General features: G+C 43.0%; 1 protein-coding gene across 1 annotated transcript in view; it reads right to left on the bottom strand.

The window, feature by feature from the left end:
- Nucleotides 1-1,270: 1,270 nt before the first annotated feature.
- LOC146188059 (mucin-6-like) overlaps nt 1,271-17,321 on the bottom strand; it is a 94,313-nt gene continuing 78,262 nt past the window's right edge. Inside the window, exon 3 of the mRNA XM_084603620.1 lies at nt 1,271-1,582. Coding sequence (XP_084459746.1) covers nt 1,334-1,582 — 249 coding nt within the window. The 3' untranslated portion in view covers nt 1,271-1,333. The remainder of the gene's footprint in view (nt 1,583-17,321) is intronic.

Genomic DNA, 17,321 nt, shown 5'->3' with positions numbered 1-17,321 from the left:
TCCCAACTGTTGGCTCCTGCTTTCGGTTATCTGTGTCCTTCTCTCTGGGATTTTCATTCTGCTTACTTCTTCCTTGTTCGCGGCTTCTTAGTAGCTGCTGCTAAATAACTCTGTCGGTTAGGATCCACCCGTGCCTACTTTGCTTATGTCTTCCATGCCAGTGCTGGTCCCAGCCACGAAGCCCGCACTGGAATGTTCTTCCTCGTTGTTTCCAAGGACAAAATCCGCCTGACCTACTTTGCTTACTCTTCCATGCCTGTGCTGGTCCCAGCCACGTGGCCCGCTCTGGAATGTTCGTCCTCGTTGGTTCCAAGGATAAAGTCGGCCATTTTTTTTCCATTTGAGGAAGCTGTCCATGCAGTTTCTGATTTTCTGCTGTTAACAAACGTACTTCGTTTTTTAAATCATCCACACGAGACACTAAACTGCCCCTTTCTCCATCAAATCTATCTAGGCGCGGACTCAGCACGCAACACCGACCCAAAAAGTCGCTGCCTGCCGCTTCATCTACAGAGTCAAAACGCGTTTCCTTGAGATTAACCTGCGACTCACAATGAGTACACTTTACCTTCTCTTTATTGCACATCTTAAGCATGTATCGACTGAACTATTTCTATTACGAATTCTCAGAATATACAAACTGCCAAAAAAAAGACACAAGAAACGACTAGAAAACACGCGTTAAAATCAATTCTGCGAATGCCAATACCCTAGAAAAACAGTATTTATCTAAACAAAATGGTTAAAGAATGAACGCCGAGAAAACATAGCGGCCGACACAAAACACCAGGCCGCTATGAAAAAAAGCTAAAATCTATTCTTTAGGTTGCACCTAACCTAACTAGCTAAGAACGAAATAAAGTTAATAAAAGAACTTATCTATTTGACATTTCGGAAGCTCCAGAAGTCACCAGTCCGTCCGTTTACGGTAGCCACGTGCAAGCTGGAGAGGGAAGAGGGTTAGGGCGACACGTGACGAGTACCTAGCTGGTTGGGTGATTGTGGGGAAAGTGGAAGAATACGCACCCTCAAGGTGTTTCCACGGCAGAATCCCAGGACCTACTGATTTGCTATAGCAACGACAGCTTTCGTTGGTGAATGCGCTGAACCATGAAGCCTCTTCGGCTCCTTCGCGTCTTACTGCTCGACTTCAAAGAGGGAAAGGAAGCACAGGGATACCAAGCACGTAGTTAAGAGCTGCTTCAAAAATGCAGACCCGTGCTAAATGTAAAGGCAGTCAAGACGTTCAGAAATCGGAGTTGAAGGGCACAGCCGACTATTTTATTTTACAGTAGATATGGCTCATGGTTGTCTTCAACAACGAACATTCAGTTCAAGGCTCTGCCACTTCTGGGATCATTGCGGTGCTTCCTGGAAGATAGGGGCTCTGTATTCCTCCCTTCCAGAAGCGCTGGTTTCCTCCCTTCCAGCCACCTTGACTTCCTCCCTTCCAGCCACCTTGACTTCCTCCCTTCCAGCCACCTTGACTTCCTCCCTTCCAGCCATCTTGACTTCCTCTTTTCCAGCCACCTTGACTTCCTCCTTTCCACGATCGGGCTGTTGGTATCCGGCTCCCGTCATCCTGTAGAAAAAAAAGGCAAATGATAAAGTAATGAAGAAAAAAAGTATCATGACTGAAAAGCGAGAAAAATGTAATCGGACATTTCGGGGGAATCCTTAAAGTATTAACCAAGTGGTTTTAGAATTTCACAAGTATGAGCGCAATTTACAGCTTAAAGCATATTCGGACTGTTGTTGGAGCTAGCCTTGAAATTTAGATTTAATGACGAAAAGAGCCACCACCCCGCCGGGGTGGCGCAGTGGTTACGGCGCTCGACTACTGTTCCCAAGAATGCGGGGTTGATTTCCGACCTCGGTGGCCGCTTTTCGATAGAGGCGAAAAGCAAGACGCCCGTGTACTGTGCGATGTCAGTACACGTTAACCTGAGGTGGTCGAAATTCCCGAAGTCCTCCACTACGACGTCTCTCATAGTCCGAGTCGGTTTGGGACGTTAAACCCCACACACCAAACCAAACCCAAAGAGCCACCATTGCATTTAAACTACTCCGTCGCGCACAGCGGTCGACAGAGTCCGCAAATGAAGTCGTGAATAGTGACGGTGCATTTACGGTGCAAAAATGTTCGAGTGAAAGATAACGACCAAGGCCATGAAAGGCAAACCACTGTAAATGTTGCTTTGCGTCATCGCAGAAAGCAAGGCAGGATGTGGGTGGAGACAGTGAAAAGTTGAATTCCAGTAAACAACAAAGCTATTCCGCAGCAATTTCGTACTCCCTGGATGCTCGGAAAAGCCTAAACAGTATCGCAATTTCATTCGGCAATTGTGCCAGAATTTTAAATGACGGTTGTATAAACCAAAACGTGTTTCCTTCGCACACTATATACACTCGAACCTTTGTAGCTGGAAGATTTAAAAAACACTGTTTCAATTTCTACTTTGGGTATTATACCAATTATATAATTAACATTTCGCGGTCACTGGGCGACTCTGACCATGTGCGACGTTGGTGCGAGATATCTTCCTGTGTCAATAACTTGTGCTGTTTCCATTATCGTATAGCCCCACCGGGGTGGTGCAGTGCTTACGGCGCTCGACTACTGTTCCCAAGGGCGCGGGATCGAAGCCCGGCATCGGCGGCCGCTTTTCGATGGAGGCGAAAAGCAAGGCACCCGTGTGCTGTGCGATGATAGTGCACGTTAAAGAACCCCAGGTGGTCGAAATTTCTGGAGTCCTCCACTACGGTGTCTCTCATAGCCTGAGCCGCTTTGGAACGTTAAACCCCACAAACCAAACCAAACCAATGTCATATAGTAATCTTCACAATTGTGTGACATTCTTGCAGCGCACGCAGAAACACCGCCAAAGTTAAGAGACACACACGAACTCCGGAGTTAAACTCAGGTTTATTCTACGAACAGGTATATATGCACAAAAGGGGGCTATGCCATCAAAGTATACCGTGACTAGATAACAATATCGATACACACATATCAGGCGCTTTCTTATCTCTTCCCGTCAACACACCTATCGTCTATCTGGTCGACCCATCAGATTTGTCGTGAAGAAAGCAGTTTATTTCTTGTGCAGCGCCACAAAACGGACGCTGGAACAGTTCTCTCTATCCTTTATTATACTGAAGGCTTCAAACATTTGTCGGCTCTTTTGAGTATTAAACTTGCTCTACACACGCGTCTCATTCAAAAGCGCCTTGCATGCTAGCTTGTCAAGCAATGGCGAATATGGTCAGCTAAGTGACCTGCGCCATTTAACTATTGTGCGGTCCTGCGATGCTCGAGCAAGCGTTCGTTAATGCAGCGTCCCGTCGGTCCGATGTACTGTCTGCCACAGGCGAGAGGAATGATGTAGGTCACTCCAACCTCATATTTACCTCCAGGTTTGGTGTGCCTAATTTGGCACATAGGCCTCTTCCTGGTGCAATTTACTAGGCGGAACATGCGTCTCAGATTTTCACGCTGAAAACACAACACGCACGTCGCACTTGTTGCCAATCTTCTTGAGGTAGTGCGACAGGTGATGCCAGTAGGACACAACTACAGGTCATTGAAGCGAACGTGCGTTTTCTCCTTGCTGGTACTGCTGACCAGACTTCAACTCGCGAATCTGGCTTTCAGCACAGAGGCCAAATTTTCGGTTGGCAACCCAGCCTTCTCCAGTCGCCTTATCTGGGCATGGACGCTGTCACGCACTTCATGCTCGCAGGACTTTGCAAGAGTAGAGCAGGTGCAATTTTTTGCTATAGGTCTCTTCACGAACTCAGAATGGGCCGACTGGTACATAAGAATTTCTGGCTTGTACTGCCAGCACACGCGCGCTTCAGTGAATATAACGCACACATCTAGGAACTGGATGCGACCTTCCTGCCGTAATTCGCGAATAATCTTCATTTTTTTATTTCTCTAAATGATGTGTTTTTCAATTCCTCGCTAACAATGCCGGTTCTTCTTTGCTGATGACTGCATTGTGTACCAGAATATTGAATCAGTGCGTGGTCAGTCTGCCCTGTGTGATTATTTTTCGGCAATTAGCCACTGGAGCAACTCCTGGTGTATGAACCTAAATGCCTCAAAATGTGCTATGATGGTAAAAAGAAAGAAAAAAACGTTATTCATACCTACAAAATTAATACAGTGGATGTCAGACAGGTTGACAGTTTTAAATACCTGGGCGTTATAATTGACTTCAAGTTAACGAGGAACGCATATGTTAATAATGTTGTTTCGGCGTCACTGAAAAAGCTTTGGGTACTAAAACACTGTACGAAGCACTGCACCAATGCAACTATATTTGCAGCCTTAACAACGCTTGTCAGGCCAGTACTCGACTACACAGACACTGTGTGGGGCCCTCACACCAAGAAAAAAATTAATTATTGAAGGGGTGCAAAAGAAAGGACTAACAATAATCTACAACGCTTACAATAGAGGTGGCTGTGTCCCGGACCTTAGAATACGAGGTGGGCTCCTAATGCTAGAAATGCGCCGTCAACTACACCACCTACACTTGATGTACAATATTATCAACAAACACGTAAGAATCAATTTTTACACATACAAGCAATTTAAGGAGCACAGAAAAACAACGGGAAAGCCGATTAGGACAATTGTAATCCCGCAAGATAAAACCAATGCACACTAAACAATTTCTCACCCTTAAGGGTGAAAATTGGCTTGTCTCCAGACGCTCACCCTTTCTTACCTAAAGGGTGCCACCAATAGGGTGCAAAAAATAGGGTGAAGATACCGCACCCTTAAAGAAGGGTGCCCAGCTTAAAATTTTAGAGGGTGCAATTGTTGCACCCTTCTCTAAGGGTGCACTTTTTCCTTTGCGCCCTAACGAAATAGGTGGCAAAAGGGTGCACCGCATAGATTCGCCCTGAAGCAGTAGCCTGGGATTGATATGCGGCAGGAATTGTAAGCATAAATATAGAACTCTGTGGGCCCATATTCTTAGTTTGCATCGTTTTCGCTCTCAACAGGTTGGTACAAACACAGGACATCCTTGTCAATGCTGACTGGCAGCCCAACAGACATCTTTGAAATGTTTTAACCATTGCAAGAGAAAGTGAAAATGACACTTCGGACAGGTCAAGGGTGCATGAAAACTCATATTCAAAAGTTTTCATGCACTTGTGATCTGTCCGAAGTGTCATTTTCACTTTCCCCTGCACTGGTTAAAGCATTGCAGAGAAGTTTGCTCGGTTGCTAGTCAGCATTGACGAGGAGTTCCTGTGTTTGTATCAATAAGTTGAGGGCAAAAACAATGCAAATAAGAATATGGGGCCACAGAATCCTATATTTGTGCTTGCATTTCCTGCCACACATCAATCCCAGGCTTCTGCTTCAGCGCGAGTCTATGAAGAACATCCTATAAGCATCTAACAAAAATACTTTCCATGTTTAGGTAGATGTAATTTTGATGAGGCACAATGACATGTATACTGCTCAATTTTGCGGTCTATCTGTGCATGTCGTGGAGATGCTTGGCAACTGTTCAGACAAGCATGCTGAGCAAAAACATACCAAAAATAGGGCATGGAGATTCTTGAAACAATAATGGGAAAAAGTGTGTGCTGCAGTTACTCAGAGGCAGCTTTACAATCATATACAAGTGACACCTACAGTTTTGGTAGCAAAGTTTATTCACACTATCAACAAGTTATTTGGCTGGTTTATAGGGTTGGACAACTTAAAATTACTTGGAGGAATGTCTACAATTTATTAGTGTAGTATCACAACATAATGACATGTCAGAGCAAGAGCAAAATAGTGCATCACTTATTTAGTGCATGGCACCCTCTCCTACACAAATGGCTAAGAAATGTGTAGATATACAAAAAAGGCATGTATCATTATGACAAGACAGCAGAACATACAACTCCTAGCACATGAAAATTGAGATACTTTAGGTGACTGTTCAAGAACTTGGTAGCCACCACTCTAGGTACAATGCATAATGAAAGAAGAGGCACCTAGAACATGTGTTGAATAGCTTGCAGTCATACTGAATGTTGAAGACCATGTTGGCGGACAGAACCGCTGCCAGTCACTCCACCCACTTGTCGCAGAGAACAGCTTTTCACTGTCCACCTGGATGCGCAGCAGGTCGACATCTTCAATATTTTCCCCAGAATCAATGCTGACAAGAGTAGGTGGTACACGAGTCCTGCAGTGGCAAAAAAATATTGCATCAGTGCAGATTGCTGAAGAGGTATTCTTGCAAAAAAAGTTGAAAGTGCACAGGAAGACACACTTGAGTAAAGACGACACAGGACACTTGCTGTCCCGTGTGTCCTGTGTCGTCTTCACTTGGGTTTGTGTCTTCCTGTGCGCTTTTACCTTTCGTCAAGTTGAAATGCACCATCTAGCCCATCTTCAAGATTTGTTAAAGTATTCCTTCAAACCCACTTCTTTTATAGCTACTCAAATGCTACAAATTATCTCACTCTAATACAAAGAATGTTAACAAATAAAACTGCTTGTTTGATATTTATGCACACAAAAGTTGCTTAAGCCAAATGTAAATTTGTGGGCAAAGGCCAGTAAACCTACAATGTCTAAATTGGCAGCTTTCGTTTTTTGTAATTATTCCAAATTTACTCATGTCAATATGTTTGTAATTCAATTAAACACTGATGAAAATACACGACACAATTTCTTTGCCAACTGTAATCTGCAAGTTATTTAGAGATGTCATTAAAAATTCGTTATGAAACAGAAAAAAAATGGCACGAGTGCAGGTGGAATTCTGACAATTGGCATTCGCGTGAAGACCGCACATTTTAAAACTTAGCCTTTAGGTGAAAGCAGCATTTGTTTTTTTTCATGTTGTATGATTGAAAACTGCTCTACCTGCAGATACAATGTGCCACCTGCTCTTGCTCACAGTTTTAGGGCTTTTTGATGCTTCTGTTGCTCTTTAACGTCATAGCTCTAAAGGAATTATTTCCTTCTGCACAATACAATTTTAAATGCTACATGGTGAAGCTTATAACAAATCCTGAAGACAGTAAGCTACGGAATCAAAATGACATTCTGCAGCTCGCCATAATATGTTTTTAGGCCTTTAGATCACCTTTTATATATGGTTTTACTTTGCATGTAGATTGACAGGACTACTATTAGTCTTTCAGATTATAGACTCCCTTTTGGGCGGTAGAGGCCCATAGAACTGTGGCCATTACCAGCACATAAACATACTACTTGTTATAAAATGATCCAGGATAGAACAAGAGCAAGGTGACTCCATAGCATGAAAGAGAATTGAAGGGTAGCAGAGAAGCTTCAGTTTGCAAGCCAAGCCAAAAGTTTAAAAAGGCGCTTGTCTATCTGGACACCATGAGCATCACTGGCAGGGAAGAAAGAACCTTTTACTTCCCAAGAAGAAAACTGAGATATTTATGCACACAAAAGGAGGGGAGAGAAAGAGGGGCAGAGCGAGAAGTGAAATTATGTTTGTCTGGGTATTAACTTCTATGACTTTGGTCTGGGTGGTCTATCACCAAAAAACAAAAACAAAATAAAAAAGGTGGAAGTAGCAGGGAAAACTACAGTATGGGGTAGAAAAGCCAGCATCTAAAGCAGGTTCAACACTGGCACATGTTTCTTGAAAGGAACAGGCAATACAGCTGCAGTTAAATAGTTGTTAAGAGCTATTTGGAAATGGTTAAGTACTAGCATAGGCTAAGAATGCCATGCAAAACATAAATGAAATGCTGAGGAGAAAGGACAACTGAAAAAATAAATTTGAGTAAGCCTTACCTGCCAAAAAAAGGCATTATCAGACGAAAGATTCAAGGAGTAATCAAAGTCACTTGTGATAAAGAGGAAATGTTTAAAAGACACGTTGAGCTTATGCTAGTGGAGATACACTTGCCGTAAATAAATTTCACCATTCATGGTGCATGTGACTGCCTTGCCAACTACTTATGGTGTGGGGGGATTGTATTTAAGGGATTCAAACGTTCCTTTCGAGATATTTATTTTCCACTGCTCTAAATTCATGGATTAGAAATGGCTCCCTATAGTTGGTTTTTGTAGAATTAAAGCTTACTCGAGATAAATACCCTAATTTCATCAAAATTATGGCCAATTTTATTTAAAGGCTATAGACTGCATTAAGGAAGGTTTCGCTTGTGCCTGCCCGACGACTATTTCATGTTATGCTCATTCATTGCCCTGTCTCTCCAATTTTTGTTTATCTAGACAGTAGCTAATGAATACTTTTTCCGAAGCAAACTCAATGTGTTTACCCAAAGTTCTGTCTTTTTATATTTTTTCTTCTTGATAATGTTTGATAATTTATCACTATTCACGTGCGACATATAATTCTTTTTTTTATCACTACACTCCTGGACACCTAACGCTGGTATATAATTCGCCACCTCCGAAATGCTTTTCAAAAGTACTCTGCTGCTGCTGCTGCTGCTGTAGCCCAGCTCAGGGAAAGCTATTTAAAAGATAACATTCTCTTAACCCTTAGCTCTATTCTCCTTCCCTCCTCTGCTTTCTTCTTGTAAAACAAAAGCATATGCAAGCTCCACATCTGACGACCACACTGCCAAGATGAGGACAAGTACCTTTATTGAAATGCTGGCTTCTGGACTGAGGCTCACCCCCAACCCTTGCTTAGTATTCTTGGAAACAATGTGTAGATAATGCACAATACAAAGGATAATCATTATTTTATTGTCTTTTAAGGTCCTCTAGTTGAAGAGAGGTAACTTTGAAGAGTGGCAGTAGTCTTACAGTTTAGATACTGCAGGCACCAAGAAAGAAAAGCCATATACACATTTAATGCACTTGAAAAATACAAATAAAAGGAAATGAAAGGCAAAATTAGCATGTGCTCATGCTCCAAGTGAAATATAAGCTGCCGACTGAACTTGGAAGGGTCGCATTTAATGAGAGAGTGGTCCAATATAATGAATTCTTTTCATCAGTGATAACGGGAGAACTCCACATGAGAGCTGCAATGATGCTCATAGGTGGCAGTAGAATTATGTCCCAAACAGCAGAAAAAAAATTGTCATAAAATACCTTTAAGCGAGAGATTTCTCTTCTATGTACTGTTGTGAGCAGAATTAAGATGATTTATTGATCTTATTTCTGTACTGTTTGCCAGGTATGGGTAAAAAAGTGGTAGTAGTAACTTTCCGAAAAGCGGGCAAGGCAACCTTATAAAGTGAAATAAATGTTGTGGTTCCGGTTACAGAAATAAGCCTAATGCATAATGGCCTTAGCAGCCTATGGGCCATATTGCCCAATACACCACAACATTGAAGCCGGTTAAGCAGCTTCATGATTTGCTGAAATATGAAATAGTTGTCATTGAAAAAAGCAATCTACAATATCTTATCGGTGTATTCAGATAAGAACTGTAATTGAGGTCCTACGACCATTTTTTGTTTTCAGTGAAATTGTTATATGTGGTGGGTATAGTTTTCCAAGGTGTGGTGTAGTTTCTTTGGGAAAAAAGTCGTATATCGCTGCAGGTGAAAAATGCAGTTTTGCTATTTAAAAATGTTGAAAGTTTGGAGACCTGCTGCTAGCGTACTAAAAGCTTGCCAGCTATTCTTTTTATCCACTAAATCTATGCAAATTTTGCTTTTATGGGAGTTATTAAAAACATGTTTTGTTGTTGTAGTTGATGTAGTAAAAAATCCGGAACTTTGCTCCAGAGGCACCACGCTACAAAAAATCCATTTTCAACCTTAAATAGGGGCATGATGACCATATTTTTATGAAGCCTTTTTTCGTTTATAAATCCGATAATTTCCTTATTTTCAGGCAAAACAGGGAGCTCTAGACTGCCCTGCGTGTTCTTGCCAATGGATCAAATCTGCCCAAGATTTGAAAACCGCAAAAATGCAAAACTTTGATTTCAACTTTTTTAAATATCATCGACTTTTATGAAAATCCCTCTCAAGAATCCTCAGTACCTAATGAATATTACAGCTTGAAGAAGGGCTGCATTATATTGTTTAACATTATAAAAAAAGTTTAAAATTGAGAACTTGTTTTGAAGCTGGTTAATATTCAACATTACATTCTGGCACAACTAAATAAAGTGCTGCCACTAAAACTCTTTCTGCACATTATCCTGGCCAAGTTATCTATTTCTCAAAAAATTGGAAGTTCTAGACTTGCTTGTTCTTCCTCCATATTATCTTGCAATTGGCAAAAATTTGAAACCACAAAAAAAAAAAACAAAAAAAACAGACAACTGTGACTTGAATTTCAAAAACTACAGCATCTTCTTTTTCATTGAACTCCCATAAAAACAATCCTTAGTACTTTATAAACATTTGGTACTAAAGTGTGTTCGGCTATGTAAGCTAAAGGTATAAAAATAAATATAGAACTGAACGCATGTTGTCTCTGTAGAAATGCTTATGGCTTCCTCTTAAGAAGTAGGAGTCAAAAGTTCAATTTATTATTTGCTGAATTTAGTTTCATTCTAACATATGCAATATTCAAAGCCTTCTCAACACTTATAAAGTCACTTTTCTGCTTGTTGGCAGTGTTGATTGATTGAAATGGATTAAATTCGCTATTGCTTAAAATTTCATGGCAGAACGCCAGAACGGTTTAACTTGGTTTAACTTTTTTTCTATATGATATGTTATTTGATGAGCTCCCAATTTTGCATGAAATTAAGGAAATAAGCAAAGAATCTTAATAATAAACAGAAAAAGATTTTAATGCTAACGACATAATACATCAAGCCCATATATAAGTTTGAAAATTGACTTTCTTGTAGCGCGCTGTTTCTGGAGTAATGTTTGCGATCTTTTACTTTTTTGTATCGAGACATTTGCCCACCACATATAAAGATTTCATTGAAGACAAAAAATGGCCATGGGACCTTGATTACCGTTCTTATCTGAACACACCCTTATCCTCGTCATATGTGCAGATTTCCTATGCTTCTCATCAGTGTGCAGAATGAAACAGGTATTCAATTTGCCCAGCCTTTTTTAGTGCGCCAGCAAAAAATGGCCAACAGCCAAATGTACCTTCAATTATTCATAGAGCAGGAAATAAGAGTGAGTTAAGCGAGAATTCTGTATTCTGTAAGTTCCAACTACAATAAAGCTTTTCAGATAAATTGTACGGAATGCAGGCAGGCTACTATGTGTCGCCTAGGGTTTTGTTCCTACTGTCCTGATAGGCCATGTAGGTGTATGCATTATGCTAATCAGCAACAAATGTCAAAGGAGGCGATATATAAAATTTAAGAATTGTTTACCAGTCTCGTAACTAACCTGAGTTGAAAACGTGACTGCATGACTCCATTCTCTCTAGTTGCAGGGGGGTGATGGCTTGAATAAATATACCAGAGCTCAGAGGGCGTGCAGCAGTGCAGTCGACAGGCAAGAAATGGTCTGAAGCTGGATCCACAGAATGCATTGCAGCTTGAGCCACCTTGTCCTTGTCAGTGATGAGTGGTGACATAGAAGAGGGTTCCAAAGTAGCTGCAGGTAAAGTAGACAAGCCTGTATTAAAGAAGACTGATCAGCAGTAATAATGGCATTGGCATGCCCTAAAGTGCAATCAGATTTGGCAAAAAAGTATTTTGAAAAATGTAAAAGCAAGCTACATATTCAGTTATATAACCACTGCAAGAATTATAATCCACAAGAGTGCGGAAAGAAGCTGGAGCACATTATGCAAATTTTGATGCACCATTCTGCACAATATTGCTCCCTTTACTAAAATATTACAAGAGATAGCTTTTTGAGTCCCAGAAAAAAAAATCAAAAATAGTATTGGTCAGAAATTCTGCTAACTTTTAGCAGGCATTTTGCAGCTACATGAGTGCCAGTACAACACAGGCATTTCCAGAGTTCTAAAACATGCAGATCTTTGTATACTGGCCCACAGAAGGAATGAAAAAAAAATTCCTATTGAATAAATGGTGTTTAAGAAAGTTGTTTTTAAATATCTTGGCAGAAACTGTGGAAGGAAACCAATTGATGAGATGTCATCCATTAGGTTCAAAAAACAATAATGACAGCATAAAATTCAAATGTGAAACCTTACTTTTGCCACCAAAAACAAAAAATGGAGATGTGAATATCGGACGGTATGAATGTGATCCAAAGGAAATTTAGCAAGGACCACTTATCAATGGGGATTATTACATTTCCTTTAGGAATCCGGTGTGTACCAATTTTTGTAAAAAATCGTTCTTTATTGCAAGGCATGCTATCACACGAAAGGAAGAAAAAAGAATGTGAGCCATAAAACCGAGGAGGTTAAGTTTTCAAAATTCAGGGACTGAACAAAAATAAAAAATGTAGAGAATATGCAATCCTTTTTTTTTTTTGTTTCTGCTTCTAGAGCGGTTTGTCAATTTTAATCTCATTTTGCTCGCAAGACTCATAAAGCAATGTTTTACTGAATACGAAATCCATAGCTTGTGTCGCCCAAGAACAGCTCCAAGAAGAGGCCAATTTGAAGCCATGACTGCGATCGATCGGCCTGTGCCCAAAGCAAGCACAGTATGAAAACAAAGCAAAACGAAAATGCTGATTCAAAACCAAACGCAGAAACTGAAAACAAAGAAACTAGCTGGCCTACATAATGGCTATTGTAACAGGCAAATAGAACTGCTCCAAAAAGTAGATTTAAGGAAAAGAGCGAAGAAAGTGAACATTTGGGCAGAACAAAAAACATAGCAACACTGTCACAGCAACTTACTGCACGCTTTTTGGCCTAGAATCCAAGCTGTCAGCTTCTACTTGAATGCAGAAGCATCAGCTGCAAATATCCATTCACTGTAATGCCCACTACTGACAACACAAAATATAAAGGACTGTAGGAAGCAAGTGTAAAAACCATAAGAAAAGCATCACAACCCAAAAGCAAGACTATTCGCCAGGCAAGCGGATACAAGACCCTGTCGATAAAATCAGCTCATATTGCGATTAAAAATGTAAATCCTGTTGGGGAAAAATAACATCGGTTGGGCATAGTAGCCACTCAAAATGGTGTTTTGTAAATTATGCGGTTTAATGTCCCGCAGAGGCAAATGAGATATGACCATACAGGATGGCTAAAGAATATTTTTAGACCTCAGTAAATCCGCTACACGCACTCACAAGGCACCATACCATGCGTTTCTCTATTTCACCTCTATTTAACCTGCTACCTAGGGATGATCAACGGAGCGGAAAAGCCGCGATGACGGATGGGAAAGTGGTTTGAGTTCCTACGTTCGCAAAGTGCTAGCGTTATCTCGAAAGTCAGCTAAACATTTTATGTACCAACACAGTGCGTTTCCTTTACTTTGCCCCATAACGAGAATTAGCACTAATAGAAACGAGTAGAACGAGGCCGAGACTGACAAATCAGCGCTCATCACCCAACTTCCATTCGTGAACCTCCTGCGCGTAAGGCAAGAAAGCCCAGCATGTGTATTTTTTTTTTTAAGGAAGGAGTTCTATTTTCTAGCAGCAAATCTGCGAAAATAATCACCGCGACATCAAACTTCATGAGCGTTATTTTCGCAGCCAGCTGAAATCAAGCGCGTTCCGTTCCAGCCCGTTCTGTCACGTTCCCAAACAAACGACAAACAGTATAGCAATGCGGTAGGCCATTGTTACTGTTCCCGCACTGCCCGCCTCGGAATGTGATTGAGTATGCTTACCTTTACATACGATTGCGTAAGCCGTTCAGAAAGCTGTTCGCCTTCGCACCACCGGTGCCGAATCAACAAGTGGGTTCAGTTGGTCACGCAGAAAAACATTTTCACGCATTCTTCCTTCGAGCTTCTCAAACTTGACAAGATGAACCAACCAATAGGCTTGAGCAAAGCAAAGAGCACGAACACTGAAAACTAGCCGGCACGATTAATGCCCGTTTGCCCGAAACATCACATCACAGGCGTACACACTTCTGCAACAATTATGCACGCGAAACGCAGCACATTTCACGACCGACGATTCGCAATCGATGCTGCAGATTAACGGTCGTCGAAACGTGGTCAAGTCCGCAGCATGGAAGCCGCCATGTTGGCGAGAGGAAGGTAGCCTGGGTAGCTATCGGCGGCCGCCGGGCGGTGAAAGGGTGAATGCATAGAGTATAGTTCGTTTCTGTTTCGGTTTCGTTAGAAAAATGAAGCTTGAGTGTTTTTTGTTTTGTAGTGTTATTTCTAGTGCCTTATTTTGACATAAAGGCATATTGACGGCCTCAGAAATCGGAGCAATACCCAGGAAATTGCCAGTTGGGGGCAATGTGAAATAACGACCTGTTGCTTGCTTTGCATTGAGTTTGAAATGTGCACGTGCCAGTTCAGATGACATCATTAACACGATTCTCATTTTCCGGGGGTGGATCAGCGAAGCCGAACAAAGTGCACATGAAATTTTGTTGTAGAAAATCAGTAGTTTCGAAAACGAGGCAACTGTCTAAAATATATAATCGGCAGCACAGCAAATAAAGCAGCAGAATTGGAACCCGAGTAGGAAGTCCGTTGTCTATTATGCACAGAAGTGTCTCGCTGTGCGTGCAGATAATACGGTGCTGAACAAAGCTGCCTGGTAGATGTGCCGACAAAGAACAGACGACGCAGATAACTTTCTCTTTTTCTACTTTCTAATTAGTCCTGCGCGTCGTTTCCTACGCATTTTAAAGGAGTATAGACAACTCATTTTTGAATTCGTGTTTTATCATTTGTAATAATGCGTAAGACATTACTGTATATGAATCGTCTTTTGATATTCGCTTACGCTCGCTGTATAATTTATAATCGAATTTCTTTTATCAACAGTTTTGGTTTCGCTTTCAACAGTCGATTGATTGATTAAAATGTAACGGAGAGCAAGCAGAAACACGGCCGTTCGTTCGAACGCCCTGCTTTATTCTGTCTTCGTCTTCTTCTGTTTCTCCGCTGCTGCACACTTCACTTCGTCGTCGGCTAAGCACATCACACTCGGCCACGACTGCGGTCTTTAAATGCATCACCCCACACCGCTGCTGTCGCATCTGTTGCACATGACGGTTTTTTTTCCGGGCTGTCCTTTTGCGGAGCCATGAAGATGTTCGCATCGATAATATTTGCACTTGTCTGGTCCAGTCAGTGGCAAGTTGCTCTCTGGTAAAGATTCTTTGGGTCGTTGCCACTTGGGCGTTCCTCTAAGGCCTTGTTGAGAGTCAAGTACCTCAAAGTTTCTCCTGTGCCAGCTACTTGGTGCTGGCTTGCTCTCCTTCTGCGGTATTCGACGATTTTTCCTGATCTGTAACTGCACTCGTGATGCATCCATAGTGCTGACGGAAATGGAGAAAGCTGCACCGAAATGCTTGTTCCTGCTGCCACCGCTTCCACCGGCAGCACCGTGCCGTGCACAACTTTGCTGCGTACACCGGTAGGCGCGGTCTCGCTCTTTTCCAATAAACTGGCGACGTTTCTGCTCAGACTTTACGTCTAGCACACTGACATTGGCAGCAGTAAGGCCTTTTTCTCCTGGAATCACCTCATATTGAACCTCCTGCCCTTTCCGGATGCGGCGAAGTTTACGCGAGTGTTGGAACGCGGTGCGGTGGACAAAAATGTCCTCGCCAGTGTCAGCGCGGTTGATGAAGCCGTAGCCCCCGATCACATCAAACCACTCCACTGTCCCACTCATCCTCCATCGGGAAACAGAGGCTTCCTGCTCGTGCTGCACCTTTTCCTGTTGTTGTTGCATGCGATTAGCCTCACCTTCAGGATGCTTGTCCACAGATGGGCTAGAGGCGGTCCGGCATGAGCGGAGCTGCACTTCGTCGTTTTGGATGGATAGAGCAATGTATGGACGGACAGCATGCTGAAGTGCTGCTGATGTCCCGGCAGCAGCAAGGACCCCGCGACGACTGGCGGTGTCATGCAAGGCGGCCGCCCGGTGGACAAACATGCAGAGGCTGTCCGTGCCCAGTGTGGACATAATCAATGCGTGGGTGTCATCGTGACGCCCGTCGACGATGTACTGTTTAGCTGCGGACGTGGGCCACTCGATGTTGCAGGCGTGAAGAAGACGGACCTTATCATAAATGTAAAGGGCAACGTCTTCACCTGGAGCCTGGCGCCGCGCTTTCATCGTCGTGAGTTTGGCGTCGTGCGCACTGGCCAGAGGCGTAAACGCAGAAAGGAGGGCAGAGGTCTAGGCCGACCAAGTGGTGTAGCGGTGGCCTTCGTACTGGTACCAGGCGCGGGCGGCACCACGGAGATGGTCCTCCGCGACGGCGAGCGTGGTGGCTGGAGACCAGGCAGAACGCCTGGCAGCAGCATCGACAAGTTCAACCCATGCTTCGGCGTCATCAGAGAAGCCGCGGTACTCCGGAAGCGGTACCGGTGGTACTGGGCACCCAGAGGACATCGAAACGCGGCCAAGCGCTGAGGCGAAAGTGGCGGATATCTCCCGGAGGGTGGAGAGCACTTCGGGAAGGAGGGCTGCCAGAGCCGAATCCACCGAGGAGGCATGGACACCGTTCTCGGTCGGAATAGAAGTTCCGGGCGCCGAGTGAGCCGGTCGTGTGACTGCCCGGCCGCTTCGAAGGAGGGGCGGCGGGTCGTGGAGGTCCGGGTCGGGCCCGAAGTTTGCCGACTGCGCCATTGTAACGAAGAGCAAGCAGAAACACGGCCGTTCGTTCGAACGCCCTGCTTTATTCTGTCTTCGTCTTCTTCTGTTTCTCCGCTGCTGCACACTTCACTTCGTCGTCGGCTAAGCACATCACAAAAACTTTAATTTCCATCGATTTAGGAGGCCCCCTACTCCCCGCTCCTGGCACGCAGGCCTGAGGAACGGAGGCTGGAACCTCCGCGACTAAGGACTAAGGCGTCGAGCTATGGCTATGACATCACAGTCAAGTCTAGGTCACGTGAGGCATGAATAAAACAGCGATAAAATCGCTCCAGTGTTGTTTTAATTTCGCAGAAAACTAAAGCCGTCTTTCTTGGAGGACAAGAATTACAAAAGATGAAGCGTCTGCAATTATATTGCTGTTTTTTCAGGCCTAGCGTCACGTAGATTTGATTGTGATATCACAGCTATCTCTCAGCTGCTGAAACCAAAACTAGCAAGAAACGCAAAAAAAAAAATACTGAGTGGCCGTAGGCAAAAGCCGATTGGTAATCCATATATAGGAATGTCTTGCGCACCTTAACAAAAAGAAAAATGCCAACAACATTTAGTGTCTATTGTCCTTTAAAAGTGTTTTATTCGATGTGGTGTAAGGAAATCAAATGCAGCCTTTTTAAAACAGCTATGCAGTACGTAATTCGAAGAGGTGCCGTACTAAG

Source organism: Amblyomma maculatum, chromosome 5 (assembly GCF_055883805.1).
Source record: "Amblyomma maculatum isolate TAMU_Amacu chromosome 5, ASM5588380v1, whole genome shotgun sequence".
NCBI lineage: Eukaryota > Metazoa > Arthropoda > Arachnida > Ixodida > Ixodidae > Amblyomma > Amblyomma maculatum.
The sequence above is the reverse complement of the archived record's forward strand: the minus strand, read 5'-3'. Positions and strand labels throughout refer to the sequence as shown.